Source organism: Eurytemora carolleeae, unplaced genomic scaffold, assembly GCF_000591075.1.
Source record: "Eurytemora carolleeae unplaced genomic scaffold, Eaff_2.0 scaffold291, whole genome shotgun sequence".
In the NCBI taxonomy this organism is placed as follows: domain Eukaryota; kingdom Metazoa; phylum Arthropoda; class Copepoda; order Calanoida; family Temoridae; genus Eurytemora; species Eurytemora carolleeae.
This window is the reverse complement of record NW_019396567.1, coordinates 283,310-304,542: the sequence shown is the minus strand read 5'-3', so window position 1 is coordinate 304,542 and position 21,233 is coordinate 283,310. Positions and strand designations below refer to the sequence as shown.

At 31.6% G+C, this 21,233-nt stretch overlaps 2 protein-coding genes across 9 annotated transcripts; both read left to right on the top strand.

Moving 5' to 3' along the window:
* Positions 1-1,862: 1,862 nt before the first annotated feature.
* On the top strand, positions 1,863-17,800 carry LOC111705624 (MAM domain-containing glycosylphosphatidylinositol anchor protein 1). Its single transcript, XM_023478224.1, has 8 exons — positions 1,863-1,939; positions 4,567-4,629; positions 7,370-7,434; positions 10,093-10,169; positions 10,566-10,631; positions 14,442-14,510; positions 15,217-15,277; positions 17,064-17,800. Exons 1-8 carry the CDS (start codon positions 1,878-1,880, stop codon positions 17,255-17,257), a joined length of 657 nt encoding a protein of 218 aa, XP_023333992.1. The 5' UTR covers positions 1,863-1,877; the 3' UTR covers positions 17,258-17,800.
* A 1,354-nt stretch (positions 17,801-19,154) lies between these two features.
* On the top strand, positions 19,155-20,911 carry LOC111705631 (altered inheritance of mitochondria protein 3-like). 8 transcript variants are annotated; one of them, XM_023478241.1, is made up of 4 exons: positions 19,155-19,923; positions 20,091-20,467; positions 20,561-20,822; positions 20,853-20,911. In XM_023478241.1, the coding sequence occupies exons 1-4, from the start codon at positions 19,205-19,207 to the stop codon at positions 20,896-20,898; spliced, it is 1,404 nt and encodes a 467-aa protein (XP_023334009.1). In that variant the 5' UTR covers positions 19,155-19,204; the 3' UTR covers positions 20,899-20,911. The 8 variants fall into 8 exon arrangements, with proteins under 8 accessions (XP_023334009.1, XP_023334014.1, XP_023334013.1 ...); XM_023478246.1 differs by having other exon boundaries at positions 19,156-19,923; positions 20,091-20,439; positions 20,572-20,613; positions 20,662-20,911; XM_023478245.1 differs by having other exon boundaries at positions 19,156-19,923; positions 20,091-20,454; positions 20,563-20,613; positions 20,662-20,911.
* The last annotated feature ends 322 nt before the right edge of the window (positions 20,912-21,233 follow it).

Genomic DNA, 21,233 nt, shown 5'->3' with positions numbered 1-21,233 from the left:
TCAAAGTTTGTTACATGATCTATCAACCGGTGTTTGTCCGCTCGCTGTGCCGCGCCTCCATATAATTATCATCTCACAAAGTTTGTTTCATGTCGATTCAACCAGCGACACTGCGCGGTTTAAAAATTAGCATGCGTCAAAATTTGTTGGATGTCCCTTCAACTTACTGCGCAACTATGTAATCATTTGTTATATGATTATTCAGCTTTGAATCTAGACCCGTCAAAAGAGGTTGTTACAGGTGGCGCCACCTATTCTCTCAATATTTGTTTTAACTAAATTCAAATTGTTTGTTACATAAATATCCGGCTGTTATGTAAAATTTCAATTTTTTTTATACAATTTATTAGTTTTTAAAACGCATAAATCTGCAAAAATGCAATTGATAAAAACAAAAATTTAAACGTCATAAGTTTCAAGTTTATCACATTTTTTTATAATACAAATACATGAGGCAGAAATATAAGATCTTAATACAAATCTTTAAAGTAACATGCAGCATAAGTTTTGCTGTTTATAATACACTTTATTACAATTCAAAGCTTAAAGAACTGGACATCAATTAATCACCAATTTAGACAACATTTGATTCTTGTAGAAGTAGATTCTGCAGTCTGAATTATGGAAGATTTGGTTTTGCATTGATACTCTCTTTCAAGCAAAGCATTGAAAATGCAAGCATTAGTTTGAGAGAGTGTACAAAGGCTTAAAAAAGTTTTAATTTTGTTCTTCCAGTTTCTTGGAGGTTTCCCTTTAAATCTTTTTGAAATCTCCAAATTTCCAGATCGAATTGACGTAGGTACAAGCGCTGTCGGCTAACAGACTAAACTGTCTGTCACTAATTGGAAAGTCAGCTGATTCTCCCCCTCCAGCCAGCCGTGCGAGCCGTGCCAGCCCGGCAGATGGTTCAACGTTTTGATTGATCATAAATCAAAATTTGTTTAATCTTACACAAACTAAAATATCGGCTAATTACAATGAAAGAAAACTGTAACATGACAAAATAAAGATGTCATATAACAAAGTTTGACACATGCTGAGAGAACAATGTGTAAGCTATTAACAAGTATTGTTAGATTGTAATTTTGGAAAATATTTAACTAAATTTGAGTAATGAAAGAAGAAATTTGAAATATGAAAGAAGAACTTTGATGCCTGATGCTAAAGACCAAAATTGCATTTTTTAGAGTGTTAGTAGCGATCAAAAGCGCTTATTTTTCGCCGTAAGCCTATACCCCCTTTCATTTTTCGCGAACACTTCCTTTAATCCGGGGAGGGGGGGTAGAGAGAGTGGTGCTTCCCTCTTTTCCACTGTCCTCCAATTTTCCTGATTCACACTCGGTTCCATTTGTTTTATATCTTGTCCCACGAGCAATTAAACGAGCTATTAAACCAATCATCAAAAATAACATGTGTCACAAAATAATGGAATTGAAAATGACTTTAGAGAAAGGAAAAGAGTTGCACGTACGATTGAAATCTTCAATGTTTCCAATCCTAATTCCCCTTATTAAAGCTTAAGCCATCAGGTTACCAATATACAGGGACTTGAACATTTGAGTTTGTGACAAAGACTCATTTTCTTTAGAGTTAAAACAGTTAAATCACGAAATCATGAGCTACATTTCTTAAAATCGATTTTATTTAGTCAGAGAATAATAAATGTTAATTTTCAAAAACAATTTTCACAAAAGGTTTTTTAATAAATCAGAGACCTATAATGAAACTGAATTTGAAAAAGATTTGAAATACTATATATCTGGTTTTTTAATAAATCAGAGACCTATAATGAAACTGAAGTTGAAAAAGATTTGAATTACTATATATCTGGTTTTTTAATTTATTATTAACAGCTCTAATATACCTTTTAATTAGGCATGTATGGCCTAAGACCTGAGTACGATCCTGGCTCTGATTCTCATAATCTAATTATTGAAAGGTAACAACGGTGGCAATTTAGATAATTTGGGAAAAGATTTGGAGACTAAGCTGCTCCTGAGACTAATATAAGTTCAAAGCCTTGAGTTTAATCTGAAATAAATTAATTCGAAAAAACTCAGTAAGTCTGGTCTAACTTAGAACAATTGAGTTGAAACATAGAGATTTATATAGACTAAGCTTTTAAATAGCCTTGTGAATCGGGCATTTCCATCTTTGCTTGAAAAGTCACTTAAAATTACGCTTACAGTCCCTTTAAACTGAGAATTTATTATTTAATATTATTTTTATTAATTTAGGCAAATCTTATTTTGTTGGACATCCTGTAGATATTCAAACTTAGAATTATTAATTTTTGATCTGAATTCACTTTGAAGTGAACAGAACTCAACTTAACCCAACTTTCGTAAAATTCAACTTTTTCTCTTTTATTAATATTTAAATATTTAAAATTATTCTTTTTAGAGAAAATGTAAAATATGCATAATAAAAGGAATGTTCCTAGTTTAATGACAATTCATTAAAATGTCTGGATACGATGTTGGAAAAAAGTTAACATTTTTTTCGTAATTTCGAAAGCATTTTAAATTACGAACATCAGTTCAATTCAGATTTTGAGAGACATCGAAAGAATTTATAAAAAGTAGTCTTGACATTTGTTCAATACGTTTTATACAAGTACATACATATCAGAAATTCTAGAAACAAATAAATAGCTTTGAAATATGCGGGAAGTCCTAAAGAGCTCCACATAATTCACTGTGATTTTAAGGTTTTAAGTTCTCAAGCAAAAATCTATGGGTTTTTTTCCAATTTTTTCTTGAAAACCAATGCTTTATGGTGCTAACATGTACATGTTTATGGTGCTAACATGTACATGTTTATGAGTTGAAGTGGTAAAATTAAAGCCCAAGGTGTTGTAACACTTCAAAGTCGACCCTGTCATGAAAATGATGAGACTGTTTATAAGCAGGCTAAATCTATGTGAATTATTCAAATCCGTTTTCAGAAGTTGGGGACACAACTAATTTTTATTTAGGTCATAGTAATTGAGTTTTTGCCACAAACTCTGATTGCCTAACCCCTATATCTTTAAAATCCGATGGTTTAGTTCTTTTGATATTTAAAAACTATTTATTCTGTTAAATTAAAAAGTCTAGTTTTGAAATATTAAACTTTGCACAATATATATGATTAAAATGTTCGATCTATATTTCTTATTTTATAAAAAGTATTTAAAGTAATTTTAATGGATTGTAACAGACAAAGATGGACATATCTGATTCACAATGGTACCCTTGAAAGCACCATCGTAATTCTGACTTGAAAAGTGATTATTTTTGATAATTTCTGAGTTGCTTCTTATAAATCTTGTAAATCGAGCATTGCCGTCTTTACATGGAACATTACTTGCAATTAAGGTAGACCCTTTAAAAGTAAATATTGGATTATAATACAAATAGTTTGAATAAAGTCAATATCTACTGAATTATAATTAGTCTGCACTATATCCTATTTAGAATTCAAAAATACTCCCTCCATCTTGGTACTTTTCGACATAGTTTTAAATTTCCGTTTAAAATAATTCTAGATTATTTGGTCTTCAAAGGGCTTCAGAAAGATCTATGATGTATGTTCTAATTAAAATTGTATCATCGTTCGATTTTATTAAGATTAGTAAAAATCTTACTCTACACGCACCTCTGTTCCTTTAGTAAAAGTAAACTCTACCTTTATGAAGCATAAAGTCTGACCGCGTCAACCTTGTTGCACAGCACCGGCTAGTCCTGTCCATAGAGCTAGGTATAGTACAAACTGGGACCGGAAAGGTTGACCCAGCTCGGAAATTCAAATGTACTACGGCTGCCCGTGTCTAGCCAAAGATATTAACCAAGTCAATTTTTCAAACGGTTGGTACACTCGTTTTGAAATATATCAATTCATATCAGATTTGAGGGATGTCCTAATGTCCCCAGACTCCCCCTCTTATAATGAATAAACGAAGACCAGAGCCTCATATATTTAAATTATCCTGATTTTACTTCTCTTTACTCTTCCCCAGTTTAAAATAACTTTTCCTCCTTTCAAACTTTTTCCATTTATTTTAGAAAATCCATGAAAATGCAAAACTTAAAATGTTTGGTAGATTTTCTCAACTCAGAAAATCTATTTGGTTTGGTGTAAAATGTTAATAACAATTTTTTTGTATGTTGCCACTTTGTTTTAGCATATTTTATTTTGAAATTTTTTTTGTAGCTAATTTTTTTTAAGGCTTAAATTTGTTCAACTATAAAAACTTTTTCTAAAAACATCCTCAGCAATCACCTTACCTTTTTATAACATTAACTATTTTCAGTTAATTCTCATAAAAATCGAAAGATTTTGAAATACTCTTAATCGAAAATATCTTTACTGGTTAAAAAATCATGGTTTTTAAATAAACTTTTATTTCGTGATATTTATTTCTATTTATTTCAATATACCGATGTACATTATTAATAGAGTAGTTTCAATCCAATTGATTTTGTCTGTTTTAAACCTTGAATAAATAGATTAATCTTCTGTCCAATTGCATTTAAACATTTTTCTCCGAAAATTGCATTTTTCAAAAATATTTATGTTTTCTAGATCAGATTCGGGGAGCTTTGGGAATTATACTTGTCAAGCTTCTAACAGCGTTGGAACTATTAGGTAATTACAAAGTACATAGTACATGTACATGCCGTACTGTATAGTGTACATATATAAATCATGTTCAGTGTGTGTGCACAGCTAATTTGATCTTTTTTCTTCTATCTTCTATCTTCTATTTTCTATCTTCTATCTTCTATTTTATCTTCTATCTTCAATCGTCCTTCTTCTATCCTTTATCTTCTATTTTTTTCTTCTATCTTCCATCTTCTATTTTATCTTCTATCTTCTATATACTATCTTCTATTTTTTATCTTCTATCTTCTATCTTTTATTTTTATCTTCTATCTTCTATCTTCTATCTTCTATCTTCTTTCTAGCTCCAATCGAATCCAATTTTCTTTTTGAATGAGTTCCCTCTGCAATTGAGATCTAACTTTCCATCTATCTATGTTGCTATCTCCATATCTATTTGCTTATCTTTTCATCTATGCATTCCTATGTTATCATTTATCTTAAATCTGTATTTATCTTTCCTTCAGTTTATATATCTATCTTTCTAATATCTATATAACAAATCCATATGTATCCCTTATCTTTTTTCTTCAGTTTATATATCTATCTTTCTAATATCTTTATAACAAATCCTTATGTATCCCTTATCTTTTTCGAAATTTCGTCTATTTGTATAGTATCAATCATGTTACTTTAAACTGCCTTTTTTTGTATTTGTTTTCAAAACTTATTTGAAAGACCTTAGAATTCACATCCTTAAAAGGCTTTGCCACACAGTAAAATTTTCTAATACATATATCTTTGTAATCTGATGGTTTGCAGCTTTCATATTTCAAACATATATTAATTGGTCCTGTGCAATTTATTTCAGGTCTACGACATTTGATTGCAAAGAAATAGGGATTAGAAAATCAGAGTTTTTTTTTGCAAAAAGATTCAATTCCTTTTTCAATATTGAGTTCTTAGCTTGATATGAGAGTCCAGCATTACAAGTATGCTCTTGAACCACGTGCACTGTCCCCTGAAACATATTCCAATCTTCCAATTCAATTTAATTCCATTTCTATCATTTCCTTTTTATTACAGAATTTTACATTTAGATCCCTCTCTGCCAATTTTAGATAACAATCCTTCCTCAATCATTCAACCAATAGCATATGGGGGGGGGGGGTGTCTAAAGGGAGTGTCGTCGTATATTGAAATAAAAAATAATTACGTTGTTTTTACTGGCTACAAAATGTGCTTTATCCTGATACTTTCACCCTTTTTGACGAAATATGCAAGTACGTCGTTTTTTTCCTTTATGGAACACATATCGTTTTGTAAATTAATCCTTGAAAGAGCCATCTGTATTGATGAGTCATAAGGCATCGTTAACAATTACACTTATCGTTAGTATTCGACTATGATGATTAACTAGCATTAATAACTCAATCAATAAAGAACAGTGAACATCTTGGAAAACCGTTATTTAAAAAAGTAACAAAGATTTTTGGAACAGGGCAATTTTCAAGATGTTAGGTAATTTCCAAAAAGCGCTCAGCCCTAAACCCCATCTTAGTCGCCAATATATAGTTCCTTTATCATGCCCAGTCCTAATTGTAGTACTGTTTATATAGTTCCTTTATCATGCCCAGTCCTAATTGTAGTATAGTAAATACTGTTTATATAGTTCCTTTATAATGCCCAGTCCAAATTGTAGTTTAATTAATACTGTTTATATAGTTCCTTTATCATGCCCAGTACTAATTGTAGTATAATTAATACTGTTTATATAGTTCCTTTATCATGCCCAGTTCTAATGGTAGTTAATTAATACTGTTTATATAGTTCCTTTATCATGCCCAGTACTAATTGTAGTTTAATTAATACTGTTTATATAGTTTCTTTATCATGCCCAGTCCTAATTGTAGTTTAATTAATACTGTTTATATAGTTCCTTTATCATGCCCAGTCCTAGTTGTAGTATAATTAATACTGTTTATATAGTTCCTTTATCATGCCCAGTCCTAGTTGTAGTTTAATTAATACTGTTTATATAGTTCCTTTATCATGCCCAGTACTAATTGTAGTTTAATTAATACTGTTTATATAGTTTCTTTATCATGCCCAGTCCTAATTGTAGTATAATTAATAATGTTTATAAAGTTCCTTTATCATGCCCAGTCCTAATTGTAGTATAATTAATACTGTTTATATAGTTCCTTTACCATGCCCAGTCCTAATTGTAGTATAATTAATACTGTTTTATATAGTTCCTTTATCATGTCCAGTCCTAATTGTAGTATAATTAATACTGTTTATATAGTTCCTTTATCATGCCCAGTCCTAATTGTAGTATAATTAATACTGTTTTATATAGTTCCTTTATCATGTCCAGTCCTAATTGTAGTTTAATTAATACTGTTTATATAGTTCCTTTATCATGCCCAGTCCTAGTTGTAGTATAATTAATACTGTTTATATAGTTCCTTTATCATGCCCAGTCCTAGTTGTAGTTTAATTAATACTGTTTATATAGTTCCTTTATCATGCCCAGTACTAATTGTAGTTTAATTAATACTGTTTATATAGTTCCTTTATCATGCCCAGTACTAATTGTAGTATAATTAATACTGTTTATATAGTTCCTTTATCATGCCCAGTTCTAATGGTAGTTAATTAATACTGTTTATATAGTTCCTTTATCATGCCCAGTACTAATTGTAGTTTAATTAATACTGTTTATATAGTTCCTTTACCATGCCCAGTCCTAATTGTAGTTTAATTAATACTGTTTATATAGTTCCTTTATCGAAGTTCATGGCAGACCCTCATCTCCACTCTTCAAAACCAGTAGTCCGGGGGGAGGTAAAAATAATCCGTTTAGCAAAAACATTTTTCAATAAATTATGAATAGCGAATAATGTTTAAAAACGATATTTATAAATATATGAATACATTTCATTTTATTCAATAGTTCTATTTTTGCCTAATAAATTTTATTCTATTATAGATTTAAGCTTTAGCCCCGAAAATGGCAGAAATTACTTTATCGAGAAAGGATAAATTTACGGTCAAACAGCAAAATATGTTTTAAAATATAATGTTAAATTATTTGTTTGTAGGGTCCCATAGTTAGATTTATTTGTGTGTAGGGTCCCACAGTCAAATATATTTGTTTGTAGGGTCCCAGAGTTAAATTTATTTGTTTGTAGGGTCCCACAGTTTAACATATTTGTATGTAGGTCACACAGTTAAATATTTTTGTTTGTAGGGTCCCATAGTTAGATTTATTTGTGTGTAGGGTTTCACAGTCAAATATATTTGTTTGTAGGGTCCCAGAGTTAAATTTATTTGTTTGTAGGGTCCCATAGTTAGATATATTTGTATGTAGGTCCCAGAGTTTAATTTTATTTGTATGAAGGGTCCCACATTTAAATATATTTGTTTGTAGGGTCCCATAGTTAGATATATTTGTATGTATGTCCCAGAATTTAATTTTATTTGTATGTAGGGTCCCACAGTTAAATATATTTGTTTGTAGGGTCCCACAGTTAAACATATATTTGTATGTCGGGTCCCACAGGTAGATATATTTGTGTATAGGGTCCCAGAGTTAAATATATTTGTTTGTAGGATCCCACAGTTAAATATATATATTTGTGTGTAGGGTCCCTTGTGTGTAGGGTCCCACAGTTAAATATATTTGTGTGTAGGGTCCAACAGTTAAATATATTTGTTTGTAGGGTCCCATAGTTAAATATATTTGTTTGTAGGATCCCGGAGTTAGATATATTTGTTTGTAGGGTCCCACAGTTTAAAATATTTGTATGTAGGTCCCACAGTTTAATGTATTTGTTTTTAGGGTCCCACAGTTAAATATATTTGTTTGTAGGGTCCCACAGTTAAATATATTTGTTTGTAGGGTCCCAGAGTTAAATATATTTGTTTGTAGGATCCCACAGTTAAATATATTTGTCTGTAGGGTCCCACAGTTGAATATATTATTTGTAGGATCCCAGAGTTAAATATATTTGTTTGTAGGGTCCCACAATTTAACATATTTGTATGTAGGTCCCAGAGTTAAATAAATTTGTGTGTAGGATCCCACAGTTAAATATATTTGTTTGTAGGGTCCCACAGTTAAATATATTTATTTGTAGGATCCCACAGTTAAATATATTTGTTTGTAGGGTCCCACAGTTAAATATATTTGTTTGTAGGGTCCCAGAGTTAAATATATTTGTTTGTAGGGTCCCACAGTTAAATATATTTGTTTGTAGGGTCCCACAGTTAAATACATATTTGTTTGTAGGGTCCCAGAGTTAAATATATTTGTTTGTAGGGTCCCACAGTTAAATATATTTGTTTGTAGGGTCCCACAGTTAAATACATTTGTTTGTAGGGTTCCACAGTTAAATATATTTGTTTGTAGGGTCCCACAGTTAAATATATTTGTTTGTAGGGTCCCACAGTTAAATATATTTATTTTTAGTATCCCAGAGTTAAATATATTTGTTTGTAGGGTCCCACAGTTTAACATATTTGTATGTAGGTCCAACAATTTAATATATTTGTTTGTAGGGTCCCACAGTTAAATACATTTGTCTGTAGGGTCCCACAGTTAAATATATTATTTGTAGGATCCCAGAGTTAAATATATTTGTTTGTAGGGTCCCACAATTTAACATATTTGTATGTAGGTCCCACAGTTAAATATATTTATTTGTAGGATCTCAGAGTTTAATTCATTTGTTTGCAGGGTCCCACAGTTTAACATACTTGTATGTAGGTCCCACAGTTTAATATATTTGTTTGTAGGATCCCACAGTTGAATATATTTGTTTGTAGGGTCCCACAGTTAAATTTATTTGTTTGTAGGGTCCCACAGTTAAATATATTTGTTTGTAGGGTCCCAGAGTTAAATGTATTTGTATGTAGGGTCCTACAGTTAAATATATTTGTTTGTAGGGTCCCACAGTTAAATATATTTGTTTGTAGGGTCCCAGAGTTAAATGTATTTGTATGTAGGGTCCTACAGTTAAATATATTTGTGTGTAGGGTCCCACAGTTAAATATGTTTGATGTAGGGTCCCAGAGTTAAATATATTTGTGTGTAGGGTCCCAGAGTTAAATATATTTGTATGTAGGGTCCCACAGTTAAATATATTTGTGTGTAGGGTCCCATAGTTAAATATATTTGTGTGTAGGGTCCCACAGTTAAATATATTTGTGTGTAGGGTCCCACAGTTAAATATATTTGTGTGTAGGGTCCCACAATTAAAAATATTTGTGTGTAGGGTCCCTTGTGTGTAGGGTCCCACATTTAAATATATTTGTATGTAGGGTCCCACATTTAAATATATTTGTATGTAGGGTCCCACAATTAAATATATTTGCGTGTAGGGTCCCACAGTAAAATATATTTGTATGTAGGGTCCCATAGTTAGATATATTTGTATGTAGGGTCCCATAGTTAAATATATTTGCGTGTAGGGTCCCACAGTAATATATATTTGTATGTAGGGTCCCACAGTAGAATACTATCCTGGATCACTGTCAGCTACTATCCTCTCACAGAATATAGAATACTTTATAAACAGGTAAACCAATATCAGCAAAGGAGTTGGGTTGCTTCTTGATGTACATTGTGTATTTAAAGTTGTTAAAAAGCAAATAGTTTTTCAAGTAGGTTATTAAATCACTTACTAAGCGAAAAAAGTCTGTTTACACTTCACAATTTCTGTGTCTTATGTTCATTGAACTATTCAAAGTCATAACTTGAGCCTTAAGGTCCGGATCTCACTATATAAATAGGGGGGCTGCTCAGGAACACATATTCTCATAAACTTAAACTGTATCTTTTTTAACATATCTCTTCTCCTTAACTTATTAGATATCTCTTCTCATAAACTTTAACACTTTCTCTTTATTAANTTAAATATCTCTGCTCATAAACTTGAGCAGTCTCTTTATTAACATATCTCTGATTTAATTAGTTGAACAGAAGTGAATGGATTTCTGTCTCAGTACCTGGGAATATCAGGATTAAACGTCAAACTCAGGTGATAGATAGATATAAAGAAAGATAGTTAAATAGATATATAGATATCTGATTTATATACAATTCTTCTAAATCTAACACTCTCAGATCCGTGAAACAAAAACTCTTTTTGCCAAATTTTCGGTTTATTCAACCATCTTCTCTAAAAAACATACAAAATAAGTGACTTGAATAATAGATGTTTAAAATTTAAAAGAATTAAAAGATAAAAGTGATAGATAGATAGATAGATAGATAGATAGATAGATAGATAGATAGATAGATAGATAAAAAGAGAGATAAATGGATAGATCGATAGATAGATAGATAGATAGATAGATAGATAGATAGATAGTAAGATAGATAGATAGATAGATAGATATATAGATAGATAGATAGATAGATAGATAGATAGATAGATATATAGATAGATAGATAGATATAGCACGTATACGTGGGGTGTATATTGATAATAAGAAAAAAACAAATAGATAATTATGGATAAATAGATAAAAAGATTAAAAGATAAATAGATAAATAGAAGATAAATAGATAAAAAGATTAAAAGATAAATAGATAAATAGAAAATAAATAGATAAAAAGATTAAAAGATAAATAGATAAATAGAAGATAAATAGATAAAAAGTTAAATAAACAATAGGATAACAAACAGGTAGATAAATTGATGAATAGATGAAATGACTAAGCTTGCAAAAAATAAGAAAAATATTCTAAATTGATTTATTTTGTTGATTTATTGTTAACTAAACCATTCTAAAACTTAAATTAATTATGTTTTGGTTGAAATCTGATGAAAAGTTGATTCAATTCAGTTTGTTGATTATAAATCACGAATCAGGATATTTGGAAACTTACAGTCATTCAATAATTTTAACAAAATTTACATTGAACCAAACATTTTCGTTCTAAATCATACAAGGTGTCCTATTAATTGTGCCAATTTCGAAACCTTAATAATGAACAGAAATATAGTTTTGAAGACATTTTTAACATACAAATACGAACTTTTTGTTATATCAATTAGTTCACTTATTTTTCTTTAACGGTTATTCAAATTGGCCACCTTCCTCTGGAATGTGCATAATTTGGCTCTGGTAAAAAAATTATCAGCAACCCTCAGTAGAGTATCCCGTGAGATTCCCTTGGCAAAGTTCTCAACAATCACTCTCTTGAAGGCTTTCAACAAGATGAACAGTCTTCTTGTTAGTGGTGGTAAAGTTAACAATGAAAACCCTGTGAAGCTGAGTTAATCACTCGTCTGAAGAATAGTTCTGAACAAACCAAATCTTTAGAATACACCATATTAGAATATGGCTCAAATGAAATAACCAAATTTGCGAATTTTTTGGTATTAGAATTGTGAATTTTCATTGTATACAACAAAACGTTCATATTTTGATCACTCAAATTTTTTTAAGAGATTGGAAAAAATTTCAAAGAATAACAAGGTAACAGCAATCTGAAAATTGACAAAATTAAAAGAACACCATGTATATGAAAATTTGCCTTAAAGTGTTTCTGTTAAATAATGCAATATTTCCAAATTTGCAAAAGTGTTAAATTAATTTTGAAAACTGTTTATAACAATCTAGACATGTGTAATTTTAAATAAATGTTCGTTTTTAAATACTTTCGGAAAATTCGATAATATAACAAAATGTCCTATAAAAGTGAATGTATGAATGTCTGGTGCCTCGTGTATAAACTTTAATAAAAGAACAATCCCTTTAAAAATAGAAAAGTATATATAACTGTTCTACAAATATTGAAAGGTATATGTTGTTGGATTTTGATTAATGGACGACGGATTTAATCCATTTCTCTGATGGAAAATATAATTAATTGAATTCTTCATCAAAACATTAGTTCTAACCTTTCAAATAAAACTCACCATCAAATAGAGAAAATCTCTTCTTCTCGACGGAGTTTTAAATTTTGCGGCGAAATTTTTTTTAAATCTCCAAGAAAAAAAAATTTGAAATTCGAGTCCGGGAAAAGATCTTCAGTATTGGAGACCCCCATGGACGTCTTGTTGGAGACCCCCAGATTTTTAATGAAGACCCCCAGATTTTCATTTGGAACCCCATATATTCGTTGGAGTTCCCCATATTTCATAGGAGACCCTCAAATTTTCATTGGAGACCCCTATATTTACGTCGGAGACTCCCATCTTTTCGTTGGAGACCCAAGATTTTCATTGGAGACCTCCATATTTGCATGGGGACCCCGAAAATTTTCGTTTTTAGCCGTCTTCAATGAATTTTTGGGGCTCTCCAATGAAAATATTCGGTCTTCAATGAAATGATGGGGCTCTCCAATAAAAAGCTGGGGGTCTCCAACGAAAATATGGGATCTCCAATAAAAATCTGGGGGTCTCCAACGAAAATATGGGATCTCCAATAGAAATCTGGGGGTCTCCAACGAAAATATGGGGTCTCCAACAAGAATCTGGAGGTCTCCAACGAAAATATGGGATCTCCAATAAAAATCTGGGGGTCTCCAACGAAAATATGGGGTCTCCAACAAGAATCTGGAGGTCTCCAACGAAAATATGGGGGTCTCCATCGAAATCATGGAGTCTTTAATGAATATCTAGGGGTCTCTAACTAGACATCCATGGGAGTCTCCAATAGTACTCCAATGCTGATTTGTTCCCAATTTGTTCCCAAGGAAAATTTTTTTTATGTTTCGAATTTTATCGAAAATGTCCGGGATAATCTTTAAATTTGTTTTCGAAGAATTTTGCAAAAGAGATTTATCGAAAATTTGACTTATCAAAATTTTGCGAAAGAGAATTATCGAAAGTTTGCAAACCCAAAGACCGCGCCAGGATATAAATAACAAAAATGTTTAAATAACGAATATTCACACAAAGTAATTTTCCCCACCTAATTGGGATGTTTTGTCAGCCATTGTAAACTATAAAACTTTTTGTAGACTTTGCCAAGTTTGTTTAAATTAACATATTCAAACAGTTGGATTTAAGAAGTGCTTAGGTACTAGTTAGAAGAGGGTGGAAATACTTCAAGAAAGTATTTTCAAAAGTAGAAATAAATTATAAATAGTTTAATAGTAAAAAAATGTTCCGTTATCGATCTTTCCCGGATTTAGCTTAGCTAAAGTTATTCATTTATGCAGTTTGATTTCAGAACACTAACATACTAAAATTATAAAGTGGCATATCCGATACTATGTTAGTGTTTATACTAATATATCCGATAAACAACGATATTTTTAATTCTTCAGTTTAATTTTAAAATTTAATTACCATACAATGCCTCCAAAACATAAATCTGTAACTTTTTAGATAAATCGGAATTGAAAATAACTAATTTCAGCCAGAAAAATAAGAATGTGTAATTTTTTTCTTGATCAGAATTTTTTTTGTAAATCGGACATGCCACTATTTTCAAAACAGAGGTTCACAATAACCTCTTTAAATAAAGTACCTTTAGTAACATTAGTTCAAAAGTTGCAGGATTCCAACCAGTTTAGGTCTAGTCTATACACGGGCAGCCGTAGTACATTTCAATTTCCGAGCCGGGTCAACCTTTCCGGTCTCAGTTTGTACTGTACCTAGCTCTATGGAGAGGACTAGCCGGTGCAACAAGGTTGACGCGGTCAGACTTTATGCTTCATAAGGGTTCAATTTACTTTTACTAAAGGGGCAGATGGGCGTGTTTACCATCCCAGTCCGTCTAGTGTACCTAGGATACGGTTGATTTAACGCGTTTTATGCAACAGAATTAGACGGGCTGAACTTTAGATAATTCAGATGAAAAAACAAAAACATTTTTTAGTCCATATTCAGGGTGAATACGAGGTTGACTGGAGTTTAAACAATCTTAACGTAAACACTGATTATGATTCAATAATTCAGGTTAGTATTCTTTTTTAATTATTATTAGATTATGACTTTTAAGTTGTTACCTATCAATTATTAATCATTAATTATCAAATATTAAATACTAATTATTTATTATTGATTATCAATTATTAATTGTTAATTATAAACTATTAGTTCTTAATTATTCATTATTAATTATTAATAATTATTAATTATTAAGTATTAATCATTAATTGTTATATAATTATTAATTATAGATTATCAATAATTAATTTTTAATTTTAATTACTATCTTATTATTAATTGTTAATTATTAATTATTATTTATTATTTATTAATTATTAATTATAGATTATTTTTTGTCAATTATAAATTATTAATTATTAATGATTGATTATTAATTATGAATTATAAATTATTAATTAGTTATGTTCTTACTTAATAAATCCCTTAATTACACCCTGCTTATGCTGCATTTATCTTATAATGAATTATAAACTATAAACTAAAAAAAAAATAGATTTTTTTTGTTCTCACACCAATAAGAATTCAAATTAAAGAAATGCATATCTTGCTTCAATGTCTAATTTTCTAAATCTTATATCTTTGCTACCCTATGTAGTATAAACTTAGATATTTGAATATTAGAATTCATAGATTAAATAAGATCCACGAGGTTTGGTTGTAAAGATACAAGGATTTAATAAAAATGACTAATATTTTGATTATTTTGCTTTAGGCCCGAAATATCCATGGTTGGGGTAACCCCAGTAACATATTCACTTTTACTACAAACACAGGTATTTAAATTAACCCCAGAACTTTGGAGATATCGAAAGAATTTATAAAATGTCCTGTTGCCAATTTTTTAATGGGTTTTTATACAATCTAAATCTCAGTAACTGTAAAAAAAATAGCTTTGAAGTATGCAGGGACATAATTTTACAAAGATATAAGAGATATAAGAGATATAAGAGATATAACAGATATAAGAGATATAAGAGATATAAGAGATATAAGAGATATAAGAGATATAAGAGATATAAGAGATATAAGAGATATAATTAGTCAATTAAATAATACATATATTTGGAACTGTAGCATTCCATGAGTATAGGTGTAGAAAACGACGTACATTTTATCAATTCGTGTGACGTCTCCGAAGTTCGGGGTTAAACTGTTTATACAATGAGAACCAGAAAATGAAAAAGAGACAATAGTGTATTGTAAATAGACCCATGTCACTTTGCAGGATGAAACTTAAAGGGACTGTAAAGGAAAAATGAAAGGGGGTATAGGCTGAAAGATAATCACTTTAGCTCTTGATCGCGACCCATGAAAGTTATATCTGATATTCCTATCTCGAGAAATTGATATACAACTGTGTCAAATTTATACGAAAATTAATATATATTCAATTTTGCATAAAAGTAGAGGGTTTAAATAGATCAAATTCAGCAAATATGCAACTAATCTGAAAACGATGATATCCCAGAGAAAGCTAATGGTAAATTATTTTTACTCCAATTCTAATTTTATATTTGTTATTTCTATTTTTGATAGATTTAATTCATAATATTATTTATACTTCCGTATTGCTTGACCAGAAATTCCACCAATGGCAGTGCAGTGATACAGGCGGAGACACGTGACCAGTATACTGCTCTGCCATTGGTGATAGTTCTAGTCACGTGATTTAAGTTTAAGATTTTCTAAATTTCACATATATGAACTTTCGTATTATTTTAACACAGTTTTAAATCAATTTCTCGAGATAGGAACATCAGATAAAACTTTCATGGGTCGCGATCAAGAGCTAAAGTGATTATCTTTCAGCCTATACCCCCTTCCATTTTTCCTTTACAGTCCTTCTAAGACAAAAATCAGAATTGTTTGCGTCTTTGCTTAATAATTGTTAAATAAATGTTCCCCGCAGCTTTAAACTTATTTTTGCTTTGTTTAATCATTTACGAACTAAATATTCATGACAGAAAACCAATTTCAAGATCTTCTGAGTTAGATTTTAGAGTCTCATCCTTTTTGCGCAACCCTGTATAGTCCAAGTTCCACACTATAAACAGTTTACCATTACTAGATCTGAAAATAGAAATTCAGAAAATCACTGATCAAAAATTTATTTAATAGATTTTCATACATAGACGATATCAATAGTAAACCTTGTAGGAAATGTTATTTTCCTGGGATTATTTGCTAAAATAAGTTTTGGACCCAAATCTAAGCAAAAAAGTATTCAGTCATAGAAAAGATGAGAGAGACGTGGAATTAAATTAAAATAAAATTATCATTTTAATCATGTTGTTTCGGAAACCCAATCTTCTTGATGCAAAATGGAAAAATTTCGATTTTTATCGACGAAATGGACAAAATGTTCACGAAAATAAGGTCGAACATTTTGTCCAAAATTCGTCGAAATTCGCGAAAATTTTGAACGATAATTAACAAATTTCGTTCGTTCATTTTTGCAAATTTCGTTCAACATACATTTCGATTTAAACCCTATCTAAAACCTAATTGATTCAATGATAAAAACGAAAAATTTCAAAGTTCTAGATTTTATTTATTTAGGAGAATGGACGGAAACTAGAACTTGGGAAACATCTCTCTACTCTTCCTCATCTTCCATCCTGACAACCTATCTTCCATTCATTCTTCTTCCATGCATTCTTTCAAATCATCATCCATTCATTCTTCTTCCATCCTTTCTTTTAAATCATCTTCCATTGGACCTCCTTCCATCCTTGCAATGTATCTTCAATTAAGTCTTATTTTAAAGGGACCATTCACTTATTTGGGTGTTTGAGGGCAAACTAAATAGCCTATTGGAGATTTATTGGTTAGTCTTACTTTTCAAAGACAACTGTGGCCTGAAAAAAACACGAAAAACGTATATTTCTTGCTTATTCTAAAATCAAAAGTTTTTATACTTTATTATATAATGACTGACACATGATGTCATTGAAATATGATAATTTTTGATTTTATTGGGCTGTTGTTACTGAAAAAAAAGCATTTAAATTGTGTCTGTCTATGCAAAGGTATCATACCTTTCCCTGGAATTTTAAACAATAAAGTAAGATTAATACCAATGAAAAGCTAATAGGCTAATTAGTTTACCATGAAATTACCCAAATAAGTGAACGGTCCCTTTAACAGTGAAGATTCAAACCTTCGGAAGTACATTATTTTTGCCTCTTTCTGAAGCGCAATTATAAAGCCATGAATCGCATTTAAAAATGTATTAGATGGCAGGGTATATCCCGAAAAAAAAACTTTAAAGACATCCTTAAACTCTTTAAATATTAAGATCTGAAGGTTTGTTTAAAAATAATAAGTGTAAAGCTATAACACTGGAATTTAAAAAATTATAGATAAAATCTAGCCATTGATGTCGCTAAAGTCATATACAGGATTAACCAAAAAACTCTAAAATAGGAAGTCGACTTGTAAAATAAAGTTATTAATTTAAAAAGTCTAATGAGCATGACAAAGCAATTGTGCAATGTAAACAGACCCATTTCACTCAATTAGGGATTTATTAAGTGTCTATTAAAACTATTTGCTTTCTATTAACATAAAACACATTTGAGTATTGCTGTAATGTCGTCTTTGTAATTCATTGTTTTCTGGTTATCACTGTACTTTTTTGTTAACCCTTAATTTTATTGGAAGAAACAATGTTAACAATTGGATATAATATAATTATTATTGGATTTAAATATACTTTTCAAGGATTCTAACTATTTTAAATGTTAAATTTAATTTTAAAGAGAAGAAATCAAATAATCTATCTCATTTGATACCAAATTTTAATTTAAAAAAAACATGAATTAAGTGAACCTTGGTTCAAGTTGTAGAGAAGAGGTTCAGCTTTTTTACGGAGTTCAACCATCTCTCGCTATTCATTATAAGCGACATAACATTTCTTTGCATTTTGAGCTGAGATTTTAAAAGCTTAAGCGCGAGGAAACCCCAGTCTATAGAAAGACTGAGGCGTGTGTATAACCAAAGTCAGGTTGGCATCTGATTGGTTCTGATTGGACCAATGGGGATTGCTTGGAAATCTTTCTCTGTAAATACTGAAGATCATGGCTCTTACAGCCTGTCCAGATTTACAGGCGTAAATATTTACATATATCTATCATTTTCATAGTGTGTTTATTTCAGGAATTGAGTCTTTGCCACATCAAACTCTGATTTTCTAATCACTATACCTTTGGAACCAAATGTTGCATACCTTAGATATTTCAAACTATGAATTCTGTTAGATCAAATAATCTGAGTTTGAAATATCAAAGGTTTACAACATCGAGTTCTAAATATATGGTGGTTTAAATATTTGATTTTGTTCCAAAGAATCAATTCCTTTGGCCTTTTTCTGCTTAGAAGATGGTTTTAATGGGAATGAGGCATGTTTCTAGGTAAATGGAGGGTTTCTTTAAAATAACATGAACAGTCCCATCAAGTTTACTCTAAAATAACATGAACAGTCCCTTCAAGTTTACTCTAAAATAACATGAACAGTCCCTTCAAGTTTACTTTAAAATAACATGAACAGTCCCTTCAAGTTTACTCTAAACTAACATGAACAGTCCCTCCATGTTTACTCTAAAATAACATGAACAGTCCCTTCAAGTTTACTCTAAAAGATCGTTTGAGAAGCGTTGTCAATTGTCTGTATGTTCATGATTGGGTTATAAATTGTGAGAATGAAGATATTTTGTGTATTTATTGTTGGGTTAAGTCTTTGTGGAGCTGGTATTATTAAAAGGGGTGAAGGATCAGAAGATGATACAGTAACTGTTGAGGATAATTACAATGATGATTCTGAGGATTCTTTTGTATCTGAAGAAACCGTGAACGATGAATCTGTTTTGACTCGACCTGGAGGGTATCATAGAGGACATGGGAACTGGACTGGGAAAAGGATTGCTAGATCTGTTGGCAACGGACTTAATGAGCTTCAGGTGTCTACAAACTGCAGAACTGTTGTAGCGATCAATGTGGCTGATCCTGTCTCCTGTTCTAAGATTAAGCAGGGGGAGTTACTGAAGTTCGACGCCGTTTATTCTCCAGGTTGGGGCTCAGTGGTAACTGGAGGTCCTCATGAGAAGGAGCATGGTCAGGCTAACCCGGGTCAATATCAGGGATCTGATCCTAATTGGTTGGATCATTATGGGAACCTGGATATATCAAGTTTACCAGGACGGTGTAGGTATGATCCATACAGGGCTCTCCAGGACCCAACTACTGCTTGTCTCTGTGTTGCTACTCAGGAGACCTGTACCCAGGATAGAGACGGATGTTTCTGGTATGATGATAAGAAGACAGGATACAAGGAATGTATTTCTAAAGCAGAGAAGTTTTATAATCAACTGTATGCGCTTCTCAAGAAGAGGGGAAAGAAGTCCTTTGCTATCAACATCAAGTAAGTTGAATTTTAGTACTTTCACGTAATTGAAATTTAGAAAAGTGACTGCAAATGTTTAGGGCAACCTTTAAAGGGAATTCTTCAACATTATTTTATGGGTGGGCGTTTTGATTTTGTTGCCGGTAAAAGGGAGAAAGAAACATAATTTCACTTAATTTGTTCAGATATGGAGCCACAGGAGCAAGGGGTGAACTTCCACTTGGACCCTATGGTCCTGCCATCATCGGAGCTGGAAATCCTAATCCTTCTTCAACCATGGGTATTTACAAGCAACCTGCCGGGACACAACCTTATCCTAAACCTGCGTCATATGGGCCTCAACCTGACAATTCCTATTCTCAGGGGGGAAGTCTTTATGGCAAAAGTAATCCGCTCCAGGGTGAATACAGGACTGAACCTAGCATGTACCAACCTAACCAATACCAGACCAACCCGTCAAATATGTACCTACCCAACCTGCCAAATTTGTACCAACCCAACCAGCCCGACATGTACCAACCCAACCAGCCCAACATGTACCAGCCCAACATGTACCAACCCAACCAGCCCGACATGTACCAACCTAACCAGCCCAATATGTACCAGCCCAACATGAACGAACCCAACCAGCTTAACATGTACCAACCTGAATTGTACCAGCCCAACATGTACCAACCTGACTTGTACCAGCCAAACATGTACCAACCTAACCAGCCCAACATGTACCAACCCAACCAGCCCAACATGTACCAACCCAACCAGCCCATTTTAAACCAAAATCAGGGAAACTGGAGGCTAGATCAGGGCATGCAGCAACCATTTCAAGGTAATCTAGACATGAACTTTGGACCTCCTTATCAAACTATGATGCAAGGATCTCAGGCTCAGTTTGGTCAAGTTGGTCAATCTGATAATAGGGGACCACAGCAACAACAGTCTGATTATAGGGGACCACAGCAACAACAGTCTGATTATAGGGGACCACCTCAGTAGCAGCAGCAACAACGGCAGTCAAATCCTGGAACTGAGTCTAATGTTGTTCAAACTAGAAAGAAAAGGAGTGCTGAGAAAAGGAGTGCCCACTGTAATGCTAGAAAAGAAAAACATCCTGCTAAGAAAACTGATTCCACCAGCAATTCGTCCAAGTTGACTTCCCCCCAGCGCAGAATTAGACAAAGGAAAACTGGATACAGAGCTTCTTGATTTATTTATTTTATCTATGTAATAAACTTATTTATTTTAAGTTTACTCTAAAATAACATGAACAGTCCCTTCAAGTTTACTCTAAAATAACATGAACAGTCCCTTCAAGTTTACTTTAAAATAAC

Coding starts and splice junctions, on each gene's coding strand:
- LOC111705631 (XM_023478239.1), top strand. CDS start 19,205: ATGAAGATATTTTGTGTATTTATTGTTGGGTTAAGTCTTTGTGGAGCT. Junction 19,924..20,090: donor TCCTTTGCTATCAACATCAA/GTAAGTTGAATT, acceptor TAATTTGTTCAG/ATATGGAGCCACAGGAGCAA. Junction 20,468..20,560: donor GCCCAACATGTACCAACCCA/ACCAGCCCGACA, acceptor AACCTGAATTGT/ACCAGCCCAACATGTACCAA.
- LOC111705624 (XM_023478224.1), top strand. CDS start 1,878: ATGTATGGCCTAAGACCTGAGTACGATCCTGGCTCTGATTCTCATAAT. Junction 14,511..15,216: donor ATTATGATTCAATAATTCAG/GTTAGTATTCTT, acceptor ATTTTGCTTTAG/GCCCGAAATATCCATGGTTG. Junction 15,278..17,063: donor CACTTTTACTACAAACACAG/GTATTTAAATTA, acceptor TTATTTATTTAG/GAGAATGGACGGAAACTAGA.